This window comes from Morone saxatilis, unplaced genomic scaffold, assembly GCF_004916995.1.
Source record: "Morone saxatilis isolate NCDOM2014 unplaced genomic scaffold, NCSU_SB_2.0 Contig9, whole genome shotgun sequence".
Lineage (NCBI taxonomy): Eukaryota > Metazoa > Chordata > Actinopteri > Moronidae > Morone > Morone saxatilis.
In genome coordinates this window covers 6,093,589-6,108,984 of record NW_023340268.1, presented here as the reverse complement: position 1 = coordinate 6,108,984, position 15,396 = coordinate 6,093,589, and the positions used below count along the sequence as shown (strand labels likewise).

The following is a 15,396-nucleotide window of genomic DNA, read 5'->3' as shown; positions in this document are numbered from 1 at the left end:
CACACACACACGCAAAATAACAGACCCACACAACATAATCTTCAGTCAGAAACTGGGACAGGCCATAATAGACAGTAAAATGCTGAGGCAGAGAAACCCTAAAGCCACTGTACTTGTAGCTGGCTTGCTGCTTTGTTGTTAGTTTAAGAGTTTGGGCACTGCATGGCATTCCAAAAAACAATGACAGCTTGGCTACCTCAGCAAAAAGAAGATCTACAAAAATAACATTACTCTTTGACTTCTATCTACAATGTGACATTTGATAAATCGCCTAATTATAAGAGTGACATATTGTGGGATAAACAACTTAAACCTGGAATATAGAAACCTAAATTCAAAATATTTAAAGTGTTTCATGTTGCCCTATCCAATCTTGAAAGGAAAAAAGGTTATTATTAACAATTCTCTTGGCTAATTTCTTTCAAGGAGCTGCTATAAAACTGCTTCTGTGACACTAATGAGACAAAACAATTGGAAATTTCCGCTGACATTTAAAACTGAAAGTGTGTAATATTGACCCTAACTGTTTGACTGTACACAACCAAACAAAAACCTGGTTTCTCAATGAGCCTCTTGTTTTCTTCAACTGCCTATTGACCAACACTAACTAACAAATAAACTAGCCAGCAGTTAGCCAATAACCATTAACCAATGGACTGTAGTTTTCAATTAGATGACCTCTGACCCTTGTTATTACATGCTAAGGCTAATCTTCCAGGAAAAGGCCTAGTAGTTTTCCCAAAATCTGGGGAGAAGCTCTTAAATGTGATTACAGCTCTAGATCGACCTCAGGGATCCTATACGGGCTGCCTCATAACGGCTTATTGATCAGACACACATATACGCACACGTTTGCTTGTGTGTCCAAACACACACACACACACAGATATGTTTGTGCACACACATACACACATTGACAAATAAAGCCAAAAGTCCAATTATGAAGCAAATGAAACCTTTTCTATTCAAGACCAAGGCTGAGAGGAGGATCGAAGACCCTTTTCTGTCAAACAGGGTTTTCAAACACACTGTTGTAGCTTAAAACCAGCTATGCAGCACATGCGCGCGCGCACACACACACACACACATACACATAAGAGGGGATGCTCACATGTCTCATAAAATGAACTATAGGCTGAAAATGGCTGCAAACGCTCAGACACATATATGTCACGCTTCATTGGTCCTGTGGCTGATTAGTTTCAGGGTTAACTGTGTCACTGCAATGAGCGATTGAGGGGAAACTGAAGCATGTTCACACTTGGCTGCATAATCTTCAATGGACTACAGATTGAGCACACCCAGTGCCAAATATTTTCATTGTAAACCAAAGGACACAAACTCTTTATAACACGCCTTGTTATCTTTCTCCATTCATTTCCCCAGACATCTTCTCTCTCTTTCTCTCTCTAACATGCAATCAAACTCTGGATGATATCTAAAAGTGGTCCGTTAATGGAGATTGCAGATGAGTCTTTTCTCCACACCCCCACCCCCCAACCCCCTCCATTTTATGTTTCTAGGTCACATACTGCGACATAAAACTAATGTTCTGAGCAGTGTCACTTATGATGAGTCTCTCCATCTCTGCCAACTCACCTCCTCATACTCCATCCCACTTCCCCTCTTACTGAGCCCTCCGCTCATTCATTTACACTCCTCTCTCCCTCCTTCTTCCTCTTATTTTATTACTCACGCACTCATTTATTCCCTCATTCGTGCTCTTCCGTGTTAAACTTTGGTCACGGAGTGTGTTTTAAGACTCTTGCAGGCATACAGATGGGAAAACTTTTTAAATCAGGCTTACATGAGAGTCGCTACCTTACACACTTCACATTTTCAGGCAAGGCAGACACCTGCAGCGCAGTGAGAGCATGTTGTAGTCCACATACTTGGAACAGGAAGTGGACTCAAGAGAGTGTGTGTGTGTGTGTGTGTGTGTTGGATAAAGAGAACAAAAATGTGTCTTTGTGTGAGTGTCCGTGTTCTACAAAAAAAAGGTGTGTGTGTGCGTGCGTGCGCTTCTGTGTGTGTTGCGTGCTTGTCAGCTGTTGGCATGTCTTTGTTTGGGCAGATTTAATTCCCAGCCGCATGGCTTCGGCTCTTTATTCATCAGGCATAGTGCTCCAAACCTCTCCAGAGGGCTCAGCATGCTGGGAGATTAAACAACGCAAATGAGCGCGCACATGTGCGTACACACACACATACACCACATTAGCAAAGCATTGGCACGCACACATACACACAAACAGGAAGAGAGATGTCAAACTACTTCCATTCTGTCACTGTCAAACAAAAAGCCTATTGAGTCGCGTTGTGAGCAGAGTTTAAAAAAAGCAGCATTTACAATCTTGTACAACATCACATACAACAATATTTAATGTCCGTTTTGGAATCTCTGCTTGTCTCGTTCTGGAGCTTTTACCCTCTTTCTCCCTCCCATCTCACCCCCCGTCCCCTCATCTCCAGCTCTTTATCTATCCCCTCCTCCTGATTTCAATCTCTACCCATCAACTTCAGCCGCACACGCCACCTAATGGAGTGTGTCAGTGTGCTCAGAGTTGGCTAAGCATGCACTCAGAATTAAGAATTAATGCCGTGGCGCCAATGCCTCAAAAGTCATCTGTAATACAGGCACGTGTGTGTGTGTATGCACATGCATTCCAGCACATGGAATAGGAAAGACACCTCCCCCTAATCTCCAGAGTTTGAACACCTACAGTTATTACAAACATCTGCAATATAATGGAGTAATCACTGCTGTCACTTACACTGGAAGTAAAGTTCCTCGTCTCCCTCTTGAGAAGCTTTGCTGTAGCCGCATTGTCTGTGAGGAGAAACAAAGACAGGCATCAGACAGTGTTTTATCCCAGTCGGCAGACAAACAAATACTAGCATCAGACACTGTTTATCTTGGAACATCGCATATTGTATGGAATGTGCAATAACTGTGAGATGAGAGAAAGTGAAGACAAGAGTATTGATAGTGGAAATGGAAAGGATATAGAGAGGCATTCAGACCCCTGGTGCGACGGCACTGATGAGCAACAGAAAGATCCAAGGCTGAATAAGTGGAAATCCAGCCTGATTTGACTGAGCGAGTCACAGACACACACCGAAAGGCCTGGAATTGATACTCTATTGTTGTTTCAGCCTGATGGGAGTTGTGAGTTATGGAAAATACAAATATGCGGGCAACTGTACTTTCTACATGTATCTGCACACACGGTCGTTTCTCATCCCTGGTCACCACAGGGGGTCTATAAAGGAGAGAGCTCTCTATGATCTGACTGTTGATGGCTTTTCGGCTTAGAGGAGAACTTGGCTCTTTATGCTCACACGCACACAATCCACGGAAACACACACACACACATACTGTAAGTGACAGATTAACAAGTGATGAGCGGACATTCTGGATGGCCAGCACCATGCTTACTTGGATTAGAGAAAGGGATGAAAACAAGACCAGAGGGATACAGCGAAGGAATTGAAGTAAGTTTTGATGGTAAAATCTGCAGTACATCAGAGGTTCTTCTAGCAAACAGGGTGCTGATAAAATTATAACTATATCCCAGATATATATGGAACTACACGGTCATAAAGTGACTAGAGTGTTCCTCCAGTTACAATCTGAAGTACCCATTGCGGTCTACAGCAGCACTTTAGTTTACTGTGGGGTTTATTAAAAAACACATGTTTGTACATGTGTTTATATCTGAAAGCTTTATATCTACAGGTGAACGTTGAACATAATTATTGTGGCTGGTTACCATGTTTTCAAGGACGCCGGCTTGAGCTTTGATTGCTACGGGTTACTTGAGGACTGATGACACCGGGGTTCACAATCTATGCATAGGAAAGTCAACGAGTGAGGCTGCCCATGCACGTGTCTATAGGCATGGGCCGTGCGTTTGAGTCAGTGTCTTATTGTGATTGTCAGAACCCATCAGCACTTCAATAAACCTGTGCACAGCTGAGAGGGAGTTCGCAGACAGCCTGACGGACTCACTTTATGTTTTAAGCATGTCTGTGTGTGTTCGTGCTTGTTCCTTTACGTACGTGTGTGCATGCATATATATGTATATGTGCAGGGTTACGCACAAGTGTGTGTTTTCTTTTTTCTTTTGCATGTTCATGTCCCTGTGAGTGTTTGCGTGGGGAAGATGTGATCGAGGGTGAGGCTGACACATCCCTCAGCCTGTGTAGCAGCAGGGTCTGAGACAAGGTCGGGACCCTGTCTGTCAAAACACACCAGCAGACACATGCAGCACAGATCCTCAGGGTAGGAGATACCAGACAGGGGAGAAGAGACAAGAATTAATAGATAAGGGAGCACCGCGGCAAAGGGAGCAAGGGGAGGGGTAAGGACGGAGGGCATGACGGTACCAAGAGAAACAAGATGCAAGAGACCTAAGGGGGAAAAGAGGTAAGGGAGCAAGTGGAGAACATGACAAGGGGATGAGGGCAAAGCAGTGGATAAATCATTGAGAAAAAATGCAAGGAAGTCGGGAGATGGAGAAGCAGAGGAAGTGATAAGAAAATAAGAGGTTACGGGTAAGAGGATAATTGGGCAGAAGGGTATGCAAGGAAGGGGAAATAGTTGAAGAGGCACAAAGTATAGCCCATAAAAGTACATGGTTAGGGGAAGAAGAAGAAGCAAGGAGAGAAAGAAAGGATCGCAGTGACGAGTGCAGGGCAGGAACTGCAGCTAGGACATACAGCAGGAAGAGTTGACAGATTGACGAAGCAAATGAGCAAAACAAAGCAAGCAGAATTACAGAAATAACTGATTTAAGGGGACAAGGCGAGTGATATGAAGGAAGTGAGGAGACAAGGAGTCAACTGAGGCTTGGAGAAAGAATATAAGGAAGAAAAAGAATAATTGGCAGGGCTGCATGGAGGCAAAGTCGCATGACTTGATTCTATTTCCATTACTTCTTTTGAAATGTCACAGATGTGACAAAAATGAAATAGCAGATGCAAAGTAGCTCTTTTTGGTGGGTGGCTTCGTTTTGGGTATGAATTCTCCATCACATTTTTTAAGTTCATTTCAAATACAGTACTGAGGATATAATATGGGATTGGGCCAAACAGCTTGACAAAAAGGGAAGAAAAAGGAGAAATGATTTTTGGCTTATTATCATTCTCTTGGTATGAGGAAGGCTAGAAACAGAAGAAAAAGAAGCACAGAGGGAGAGAGAAGATATGGCCGGGCAATGGGGAGGAAATGAAAAGAGGAGAAAGAGGTGGGGAAAAGTAGGGAGGAGGAAGGGAGTGCAGACATGCCAGTGTACCTGGGCATCAGCTGTGTGAAGGGAGGAAGAGGAGAAAGAAGAGGAGGAGGAGGAGGAAGAGTGGAGAAGGAAGTCGAGAGCAGCACCACACTAGCAGGAGTTACATTGGAGGAGCTCGAGCAGACACTGCTGGGAAAAAAACAAGGGAGGGGAGGGGGGTGGGGGTACGAATGTCAATTCTGACTTTTTTCATTACTTTCAAAGATGGTCAGTCAACACAACTTTGGATTGATGAGTAGATTCCTTTGTCCCAGATCTAATCACTGGAAAATGGTGGATGCAGCCAAGAAAACATGCAGTAATGATCATAGATAGTCATTACTATGAAAACATACTGTATATTCTCTATTTTGAAAATATATCCTAAAGTCTATTAAACCCTCACAAAAAATGGTTCCAATTTTATGCCTTTTTACCAGAATTCTGGGCCATTTTTTAAAATTTCACACTTCAGAAGAACCAGATGGCAGAAAGAAATGAGTGGATGCCAAAACACTGAACATTCTGGCCAAACTCTGTCGCTGTCAGCTCAGCCTCATCAAATGTTAATTTTGGCAAGAATTTTCATCTTAGTTTTAGTCTTTATGTCAGATTTTTGAATGTGCATTTGATTTTAAATAAATGTAATTACTGTAAACTAAACTTAAATGTTTTAACTTAGAATGAAAATTCACCCAAATAAAAATTACTGTATCTTTTATTACATATTTTTGTTTTTGTAAACAAATAGCATAAAAAAACCAAAACCAACCAGCCTGCCTGCGACACTCATCTCATGAGCCCATTCCCTACTCAAGATATAAATCTTTAAAAATGGGTCACAAATATATACTTTAATTTCTAAAAAGGTTAAATAAAACAGCTGGATAATTATTTTAACAAACATTATTCAAGTGTTTGTTGGGAACTATTCCTACTGTTGTACAGAAGGAACCTGTCACGTTCAAGTTCAACAGGTGGCTCAGGGCTGAGTTTTTAAATATTCTTTGGACAATAAAGCAGCTCTATAGCACAAAGCTATATCAGACTACAATACTTGTTGGTTGGATTAATTGGTCGTTGATTGATGCTTTTTACTATTTCCATGGAATTTGTTGTCAAGAATAAATATCCTTTAACTGTCCATAGGGCTAGATAGCACTATGATTAACTGGGCAACTGTCTTTGTGGATTAACTGAACCTACAAACATTTGATAAGAATTTTGTTTATTTATTTACTGAATGCATTTTAGTAGGCATTTAAGTGCATACAGTACTTTTTAATTGTACTTTTTGAGAACTGACTGCTGGGCATGTGCTTTCCTAGCTGCACCTCATTGGCCACAATGCTATCTCTGGCACACAGCTTGCGGAACAGCATTGAGAAATAAACGCAGACACATCAGAAGAGATAGTGTGTAATGTATCTTTCCCAAGGGATACATTTTTGGAAGGGAACCATATTAAGGTGAATGTGCAAAATTGACTGGCTTAGTATACTAATTAGGTACAGCCAAGTGTTTCTGTAAAAACAAGCAATAAAAAATATGTAGTTGTTTATTCTAATGATTCAACATTTTCTCACAAGTCATCATGGTTTTGGATGACAAAATTACCACTAACCGTACATTATACGTATATGCATCTCAAAGGCAAATTAAAATTTTTGCTAATTTTCAAGCGAATTACCATACGTGCAACCCACACACTAGTTTTCAAGAGAGAACTTTAAAGCAAAACAAAGGAACAGATGCTATGTAAATGAAGCCTATTCACTGCCTGCTTTTTCCTCTCCATACCTGAATTCTCCTCTAAAATAAAGTGTGGTTATGGAAATAATATGAATAATAGGCGAGAGAGAGCTGGAATAGAATCCTAGCTGACAGGTAAAGTGAAGCAGAAGGAATTTAGGCCAGCAGAGACTTATGTAGGGCAAAATACATGGAAAATTAGGGAATTTCAAAAAGCCATAATAAGTTTTATCTCTTCATATGATTCTGGTTTATAAGATTCAAAGCGGTGACACTGTTGTTTTCTTGCATTGCGAGGAGCTGCTCCTTGAAAATCTGCACTAGTGGGATCCCTGCTGATTACATAAGCCCCTCAGTAAAGGTAAAGACATTGTAGTTTTCGGTTTGGGTTAAGAATCGTTTACAGGTCCACATTAAAGTAATGATTTATTCGTCTGTGACTAATGAATAACAAATGGAAACATATATCCAAAATTGATACAGTATGATGATGATGATACAGAGTGATACTGAAATGATGGAAGATGAGTCTGGTGGTGGGGGGCTTTCTGAGACATGAAAGCACTGATCTGTGTAAGACAAGCAGGAAACTACACTACAGTGTTTGAGACCTTTTCTCTTGGCCTCCCCATCTCCACCCTCATCTCATTTTTTCCCCTTCGAAACCCACTTTTTGTCATTGTGTCGCCATTGGCCCTCAATGGCCCTATGAAATGACCCTCTGCTTTAATTCACGCTTCTTCCTTTCTCCTTGATCTCCTTTCCATCTCCTGCTCCTGATAACTTGTAACTCACTCAACAGATATAGGCATACGCATACACACACACACACACACACACACACTCTCTCTCTCTCAATCACAAGACACACAATGCACCCTGGTGTAGCCAGTGAAGGGTAAATAATCCTTGCGCTGACCAGTTGAGCCTGGGCTTCTTGGAGAATGTTTGGGCAATGCCCTGGAACTCTATCAAACTCTGTCAAGGACCAATGGACTGTGTGTGTGTGTATGTGTGTGTGTGTGTGTGTGCACGCTTTTCTCCATTATTATTCCCCACATTATTTTTTACTGTGTTGTGAATAATTTTCCATGTATATCACGGTAATGTGGCTATGACTCTTACTGAAAACCCTGGCAGCAGGGGGATGGGAAGAGTCCAAAACACACCGACTGTGCAGCAGCAAGTGACACGGCAACCATTATTAGACACCTGTAGCATCAGATCAGCTACAGCATGGCACTTCAACAAGACACAACATATTATGATGTATCATACAGAATAAAAAATGAATATGGAATGCTGCACTGCATGCTTTGGGTGTGATTTCACTAGACTCAAAACCCGAAGAGCCAATCTCCCAAGCTTTGGTTAGCTGAGAAATGTGTTTTATTACTATCTTTATATTGATGTGACAATGACATTGTTATACGTCAGTGACTTTCACCTCGCCCGCTGTTACAGGTATAAGACTCAAGTGAAATGCATGATATCAAACCAGATGAGTAGTCAGTACAGTAGCCCGGATGCACCAATTGAGAAAGCAAATCTGAAAAAAGCGGTAAGAACTATTGACCGTCAGAAGCACTGGAAAATAGGACATTGGTGCATTCTGGTGCAGTGTGGCGTATCCACACATGCGAACACATCTCTTTACATAGAAAACAATGAGCAGGTAATCTGTTGGTGTGTTTTGGACTTGTAAAAGAGGTAGAGTAAACCTGCTGCTGAGACATACATTGCATTAAAAGCGAGACATTAACCAGATTTCCTGATGAAGTGGGCTTCCATGAATGTGAAAGCATGCCTTAAATGTGTACGACTGCCTGTATCCGTGCCTTCATGTGTGTGCAGCGGGAATCATTTGCATGTGTCTGTGTGAGCAGACAGATCGATGTAACGGAGCCCCTCAAGCTGAGGCCGGGAGGCTGGCTGTCTTTGGAAACATGAGAGCATGGTAATTGAGGCATCAAGCCATTCCCTCTTTGTCTCTATGCAAAACATGAAGAGCAAGTTAATGGTCCAGCAGCAATGAACAATGAAGACCACTCGCAATGAATGCAGCAATGGGAGTAAAGGAGAGAAAGATAAGCATTATTATTCAGAACTGGGATGTGCACGAGGGGATGATGCTGCCTTCCCTCAAAGCAACAATGTATTTAAATACTTATGCGTGTGTACTGAGAGTTAGCACATTTTTGCATATTCTGTGTTTCTACTGCAGTTCTGTTGCCTTTAGTACTGTATGTGTGAGTCTATGCGTATCTACTCCCATATATTCCTTTATGGATGTTTGACTGACAGCAGTTTGTATGGGGCTCCTGTGAGTGAATAGAACCCATTTCTACACCTGGTTGACTCCATCATTGCACTGTTTTGTGTGCATCTGGAGTTGGTCCGGTGGTCTTTATATCACAATCCACTCTTTAGACAGGTAGGTGTGTCCGTGGAAAAGGTACTTTATATGGCTGAGAGGTTGCATGAATGTAAAGAGAGAGTGTGTGTGTGTGTTTGTAGAGGAAAAGGGAATGCACACAAACTTTGCAAAAAATGCTTTCACAATGTATCTGAAAATCTCCCTGGATAAATATGAATTGAATGCTAGCCAAATGAAATGAAACAAGAAAAACAATGGTTTTCTGGCCATGGGTGTACGTGTGCAACTGTGTGGGAGTAGATATGTGCTCCCTGCTCATGTACTTGCATGTGTGATGGAGTATACAGTACAAACGTGTATGTGTTTCTGTGTGGGCGTGTGTGAGCCGAGCTGGCAGAATATAGAATTGGACAGGAGTCAAAGAGCAAAATGGTTGGAACGCCAAGCAGAAATGCACTCTACCCCCTCCTCCCCTCCCTTTATCTGCTTGGCTGAATAAAACATGCAAGTATATGGCAAGATATACTCGAGGCAATAAACAAGACAATAAGACAATCAAACATGCGTTAAAGTGCCTGAGATGACACAGAATAACATCACTGAATTGAAACAAGAATGAAAAGAAGAAAATGAAAAATTATTAATTTAATTTAGTTTAATTTATTAATGTGACACTTGCCACAAAGACTGTCAAAAGTAAAATTTCCAGTATCACAAACTGTGACAAAGGAGGTGGTGCAGATATCTAGATCTAGATCAATTTGCATATTTAAAATATTATAAAAGTCTTAATTGACAATTGATACCACACATAATGGGATCAACCTCCATAGCATTAAAGATAAAGCGTTTGTGTAGCATTGTGTACTTGGTTATTTATTATGTTTGGCCATATTGTCTTTAGTATTACATCAGACTATTGCCTGGGTAAATATATTTGTCTACTGAAATGTTCCAGTTATGTGTAGAAACTGAACTGTAGTTAGGAGCAAATGGTCACTCTTAAAGTCTTTTTTGTAGTTGCTTTATTCTCCAGTCCATCCAGAGGTATTACTGCAGAGACAATGCTGTAGCAATGAGGCTGCAAAAATCACTTAATGCTTTATATAAAGGCAGTATCTTAAAACTGTGTCACTGCAGTTTTTTTAACACCATGCTCCTATAACACATAACTTGCTTAACCTAATTTTATGCTGGTCATCACAATTCATTCATCAAGATCTAAAGTTGACCCAAATTGACCAGGCTGCCACTTTAAATTAGAAATAAAGAAATAAAGCTTCTTACACCAATTGCTGCAGTCTAAATGGCCTCTTCCTTCCACTGCAAAACTCTCCAAATTGAAAGAATCTTAATTTAATAAGACTGAGCTGTAAGATGAAAAATTAGGTCACAGTGGAGTGAAGTCATTGTGGTAACCTGCAACACTAACTTGCTCCAAGTTAAATACTGAAGTTGTCTTTAGATCTTTTTGTAAAATAAAATAACAATTTTGGGCTGTCCACCCTAATCATGTAAAGCAAGAGTTCGGGCTTCTTTAGAAACTATTGGGCTAGGTAAACCATGTGTCAGCGGTTACGCAAGTGACACTGTTTTAACCTCCTTCTCTTCTCTTTTTCCCAATTCCCACTTCTCTATGTGAAACCTAATTAGATAGCAAAGAACTCTGAACTCCTCGCCAAAAAGAAAGAAAAAAAAGATCAAAGACGGTTTTGACCCTGCCAGCTTTTCCCCCTTGACACAGACAGCACCATTATCAAACAGATTTTTTTATGTCACATATTAAATGATGAGTGGTTATCGTGTAATTTCAGCCATTCTCTCGCTGTCACTGCTCGTTCCTTTCACAAAGGGACTTCTCCTATCGCCGGATTACTGTAATCTGGATTATGATGGAGTGGTGTGTGACAGTTGACTGAATATGTGATTGAGTCTATGATAGAGTGTTTGTACGCATTTGCATGTCAGTATGGTCTCTAACATGCTAAGAGTATTAAAATCTTAGAATAACGAAATAAGCCGTAGGAAGTGCATGGCCGATGGTGAATTGTTTGCGTGTTTATGTCTGCGTATACATATCTACCTCCTCCAGATAAGCAATCCAACTCCCATGGAGAGCAGCATGATCAGGGCGGCCACTGACACGACGACGATGATCACTACTGGATTCTGTTCGCTGGATGCCAGTGCCACTAGAGATAACAAGACACACTCATCACACATATGAACAAAAACACACTTAATTGAACTGGGTGTGCAACAATTAGCTGGGCGAAAAACACAGGCACATTTGTATATTGCGCACGCTCGTCATCTCATGATAACGACACAATTTAACACACCAGCATGCAGTGCACATATATTCAATTACTGTACATTAAGTGTGAACAAGAACAGGAGATGAGAGGCAATGACCTTAAAGCCGAATTAATTTAATAGGAAGTTGTTTAGAGTGCAAGGTAAACTGACGTTTTCTTATTTTAGAAAGCCACGACCTCCCCTAGATTAATATTCTCACTTGACCCTCCTATAATACGCTGTTAGAAGCATTTACTTACATTCTGCTTCACTAAATTGACTCAAAGGAACAGAAATAAAAGGACACCATGTGTTGGTGTAATGCACAATATACTCTTGTAGTAAATCTGATGGTAGTTAACCAGAACTACAGTCACTGACACAACAATCTCATCTTGAAGGTCCTTTTAGTAGGTCATTATCAATAGTTTGCCAGTTATCATACATTCTAATGCTGAACCCTGGATAAACACCCAAAGGCATAAAAGGTAGCCACACAGATTTCCAGGACAAAGCTGACTAATTAACAAAATTTCACCAATTCATTTTGGCCATGTTAGATAAAAATGTTAAAGGCATGATCATCATACATCAAATTTACATTTTTTCGAGCCAATTTAAATACTGCTGGTTTGTGTTGTTTTGCCAGTTGCTATTTTTAAGGTCAAGAATAAATTATGAACCCCAGCAGATCTACAGAAGTTCTTACTATCCTGGGACACAGCAACCCATGCTGTAGCCATTAGTTATCTTCACAAAACTGAACATTAATCTTAAGCGCCTCAATGTAAACACTTGCCAAAGAACAAACATTCAAATCTGTACAAGCTTGTAAAGTAGTTTTTTTCCCTGCACGTGCCAACTCTTACCGTTTACTTACAATCAAACTACAAATAGTTATACCTGCCTAATGTATTCACTTGAGAAATGTCATAATCTTGATGATAACGTGTTTAAAATCCTTTTGCCTACCTGCGTTTTGTACATGGCCACTAGGGGCTGCTGTGTTGCTGCCTTGTGAGATCTCAGGCCATGACTCATTTGACACTTGATCTCGCCCGAGGCAAAAGAAGCTAACTGATTATGCATTGTCCAAAAAAGTTATTCGGCAAACTACTGTAAGACCTCTCACCCTAAAGCAAAACAAAGAAGTGTGCAACCCCATCTGCTTAAAAAATAAATAATCTTTTTGAAGAGCTGGTCTTTGGCCAACAGTGGAAGATAATGGTTGTGCAGGCCAGCTCTCAGGTGAGTTAAACTGTATCATGATGTGAAGCAGCTCAGCACTATAAAACTATGAAAGCTCAACAAATCCCTGTCCTGGAAGAATGAAAGGTTCAAAACAAAGAATTCACAAGAAGTGCAAGGCATGAAACACACACAGAGTCCCAACCAGACCCTGAGGTGGCACAAGGGACCCGGTATCAACTTGCACAAAGAGGAACCGTTTCACAGTTTACTTGTAAAATCTTGAAACTTCACACATAATCTCAGACACAGTCACATCCCCTTGTGTGGGCTGGCCAGGTGCCTACACAAACCCCCCATCCCAATCTGCCTGGCGGTGCTAAGAGGAAGGAGAGAAAGTGAGGAGACGAGAGGGGAGGAGGCGTAAAACGGGTACTCACACTCGCCAAGTGTCTGCAGCTCCAGGGGAGTGCTGTATGCTCCGTAGTCGATGGGCGGCGGAGAGGAAGAGGAGGAGGACGACGACGAAGAGGAGGATGAGGAAGACGAAGTAGAAGAGGAGGAGGCAGAGGATGAAGACGAGGAGGACGAGAGAGGGGAGGAGGACAAGGACGAGGAGGGGGCTGGCGTAGAGAAAGGGCGGATGAGGAAGACATATGTGGTGCCAGGTTTGAGGTTGTTGACACTGATCCGTGTGGCAGCAGTCTTCACAGTAGAATAACTCTGGTCCTTTTGTTCCTGTGGAGACATAAAGTGAAAGTGAGAGACAGAGAAAACAAAGATGGAGAAACAGGAGGAGAGAGAGAGGAAGGAGTGAAACGAGTAGGTGGAATCCATTTGTGAGATGTCTTGTTCATTTCCAAGGCACAGTTTGTAGTGCTGGGGGACGTGTGAGACAAATTTGTAACCATATCAAGGACTTTGGTAATGTTTCATTTATTGAAAGTGTGGAACAGTGCTTCAAAGAGTCGAACAAAGTTTCAAAGACTCAAGACAGTCTGTGAGGCCAAGTTCCGGAGTTAGACTTATTTAACCTGCTTTCAATAAAGAAATATCACTCTGTGTGTTGGAAATAAATAAAATAATCCAGACAGTAAGAAAAGCACGACTCTATTCATTAGAGAGGTCTTTAGAAAACAAAACCAAAGACGCTGCTTATCTGTTCATCTATGTGAGTATGACTCACACCTTGCAAGAGTGGGCACAATGAGGGCAGAGAATAGGTGACACACATCAACATAATTACTCCACTCGTCTGATATCTTTGTTTTTGCCTGTTCAGTGACAATCCGTTTCCCAATCTCTGCCTGGTTCCAACAAACAGTCTTTATTGTATCTCTGCACGTCAATAAGATCGCTCAAAGTCAGGGCGAGCTTGTATAACAGCTCTGATGATAAATCTGATGTACGTGCGGGGGTAAAATGAGGTAATCACGGTAAAGCGAGTGTAAGTGACTTTTTTGAGTATGCACAACGCTCCTTGCATGTGGTAATGAGGATTGGAAGCGGCATACATGATCTTTATTGCTTTTTTATGTATGTCCAAGAATGGAGTTGGATGAGGACGTAATAAAGAAGGCAGAGAGTCAGAGAGGGGGGCCGAGTGAAATAAAGTGAGATTATGGGAGAATGGCAGCCACTGTATAATGAGTGACTCCTGTGGAGTGAGCTAATACCATATGTGGCACAGAGGAGAGAACAGAGGAGGAATAAAGAGCTCTCAGGACATGACATTTTGTAATATCAAGTTATGAAAAAACAGTGATTTAATCATTGTTAGTCATTACCATTGTTAGTCATTATTGTTGGCAACAATGTGCTATTGGTTGTGATCCAGATTAAATAAAATACCTCATACATGATCAAATAAAGTGATTTTATAGATATAAGTAAGCCCATATCATAGAGCTGCATCTTGATAAGAGAACAAGGAAGAATAAAGGATATACATTGAATGAGAAAAAACATATTTTATACTTTAACAGGCTATTTGCAGTGTAGTTGCCTTTCCATTTCATGGCCTGTCAACAATCTTCCTGTCTGACTCTCAGTTACTCCGCATCTATCCCTCCTATCATTCATCTGCTTCCATCATTCTTTCCACCACTGTGCTCTTACAAGCATCTTTCCACCGAGTCATCTTCCCCTCATCTGTCCCCAATACCCTCTCTAACCTTTTCTCTTTCTTCACACAGGCTTCTCATTCTTTCAAAATGCTCTGCCATATACCTCCTGTCATCTCCTCTCTGTTTCCTTGCCCATTTCTCGTCTAAACCTCTTTTTTTTCACAACGATGTGGGAGTAGAGAAGTAACGAGCAAGGGCTTTATTAAATATGGTGAAGCATAGAGAAGAGAAGGAGGTGTAAAAATGAGTGAGAGTGTGACACAGCCAAATACAAAGTCCCGGTGTTGCCAGAAAATGCAGCGTATGAAAACGGAGAGGCGTGAGCATGACAGCTGTGGTTTACGTGCATGACAGATTTACTTTGAAGACTATGACTGTTGAC

The 15,396-nt window shown here is 41.2% G+C and overlaps 1 protein-coding gene across 1 annotated transcript in view; it reads right to left on the bottom strand.

The window, feature by feature from the left end:
- Positions 1 to 15,396, bottom strand: part of LOC118343162 (ephrin type-A receptor 7) — a 95,184-nt gene that overhangs the window by 12,910 nt on the left and 66,878 nt on the right. Inside the window, exons 5-9 of the mRNA XM_035681915.1 lie at positions 13,511 to 13,626; positions 13,329 to 13,375; positions 12,326 to 12,352; positions 11,486 to 11,594; positions 2,772 to 2,827 (exon numbers count right to left, since the gene is read on the bottom strand). Of these exons, the coding sequence (XP_035537808.1) occupies positions 2,772 to 2,827; positions 11,486 to 11,594; positions 12,326 to 12,352; positions 13,329 to 13,375; positions 13,511 to 13,626 (355 nt within the window). The remainder of the gene's footprint in view (positions 1 to 2,771; positions 2,828 to 11,485; positions 11,595 to 12,325; positions 12,353 to 13,328; positions 13,376 to 13,510; positions 13,627 to 15,396) is intronic.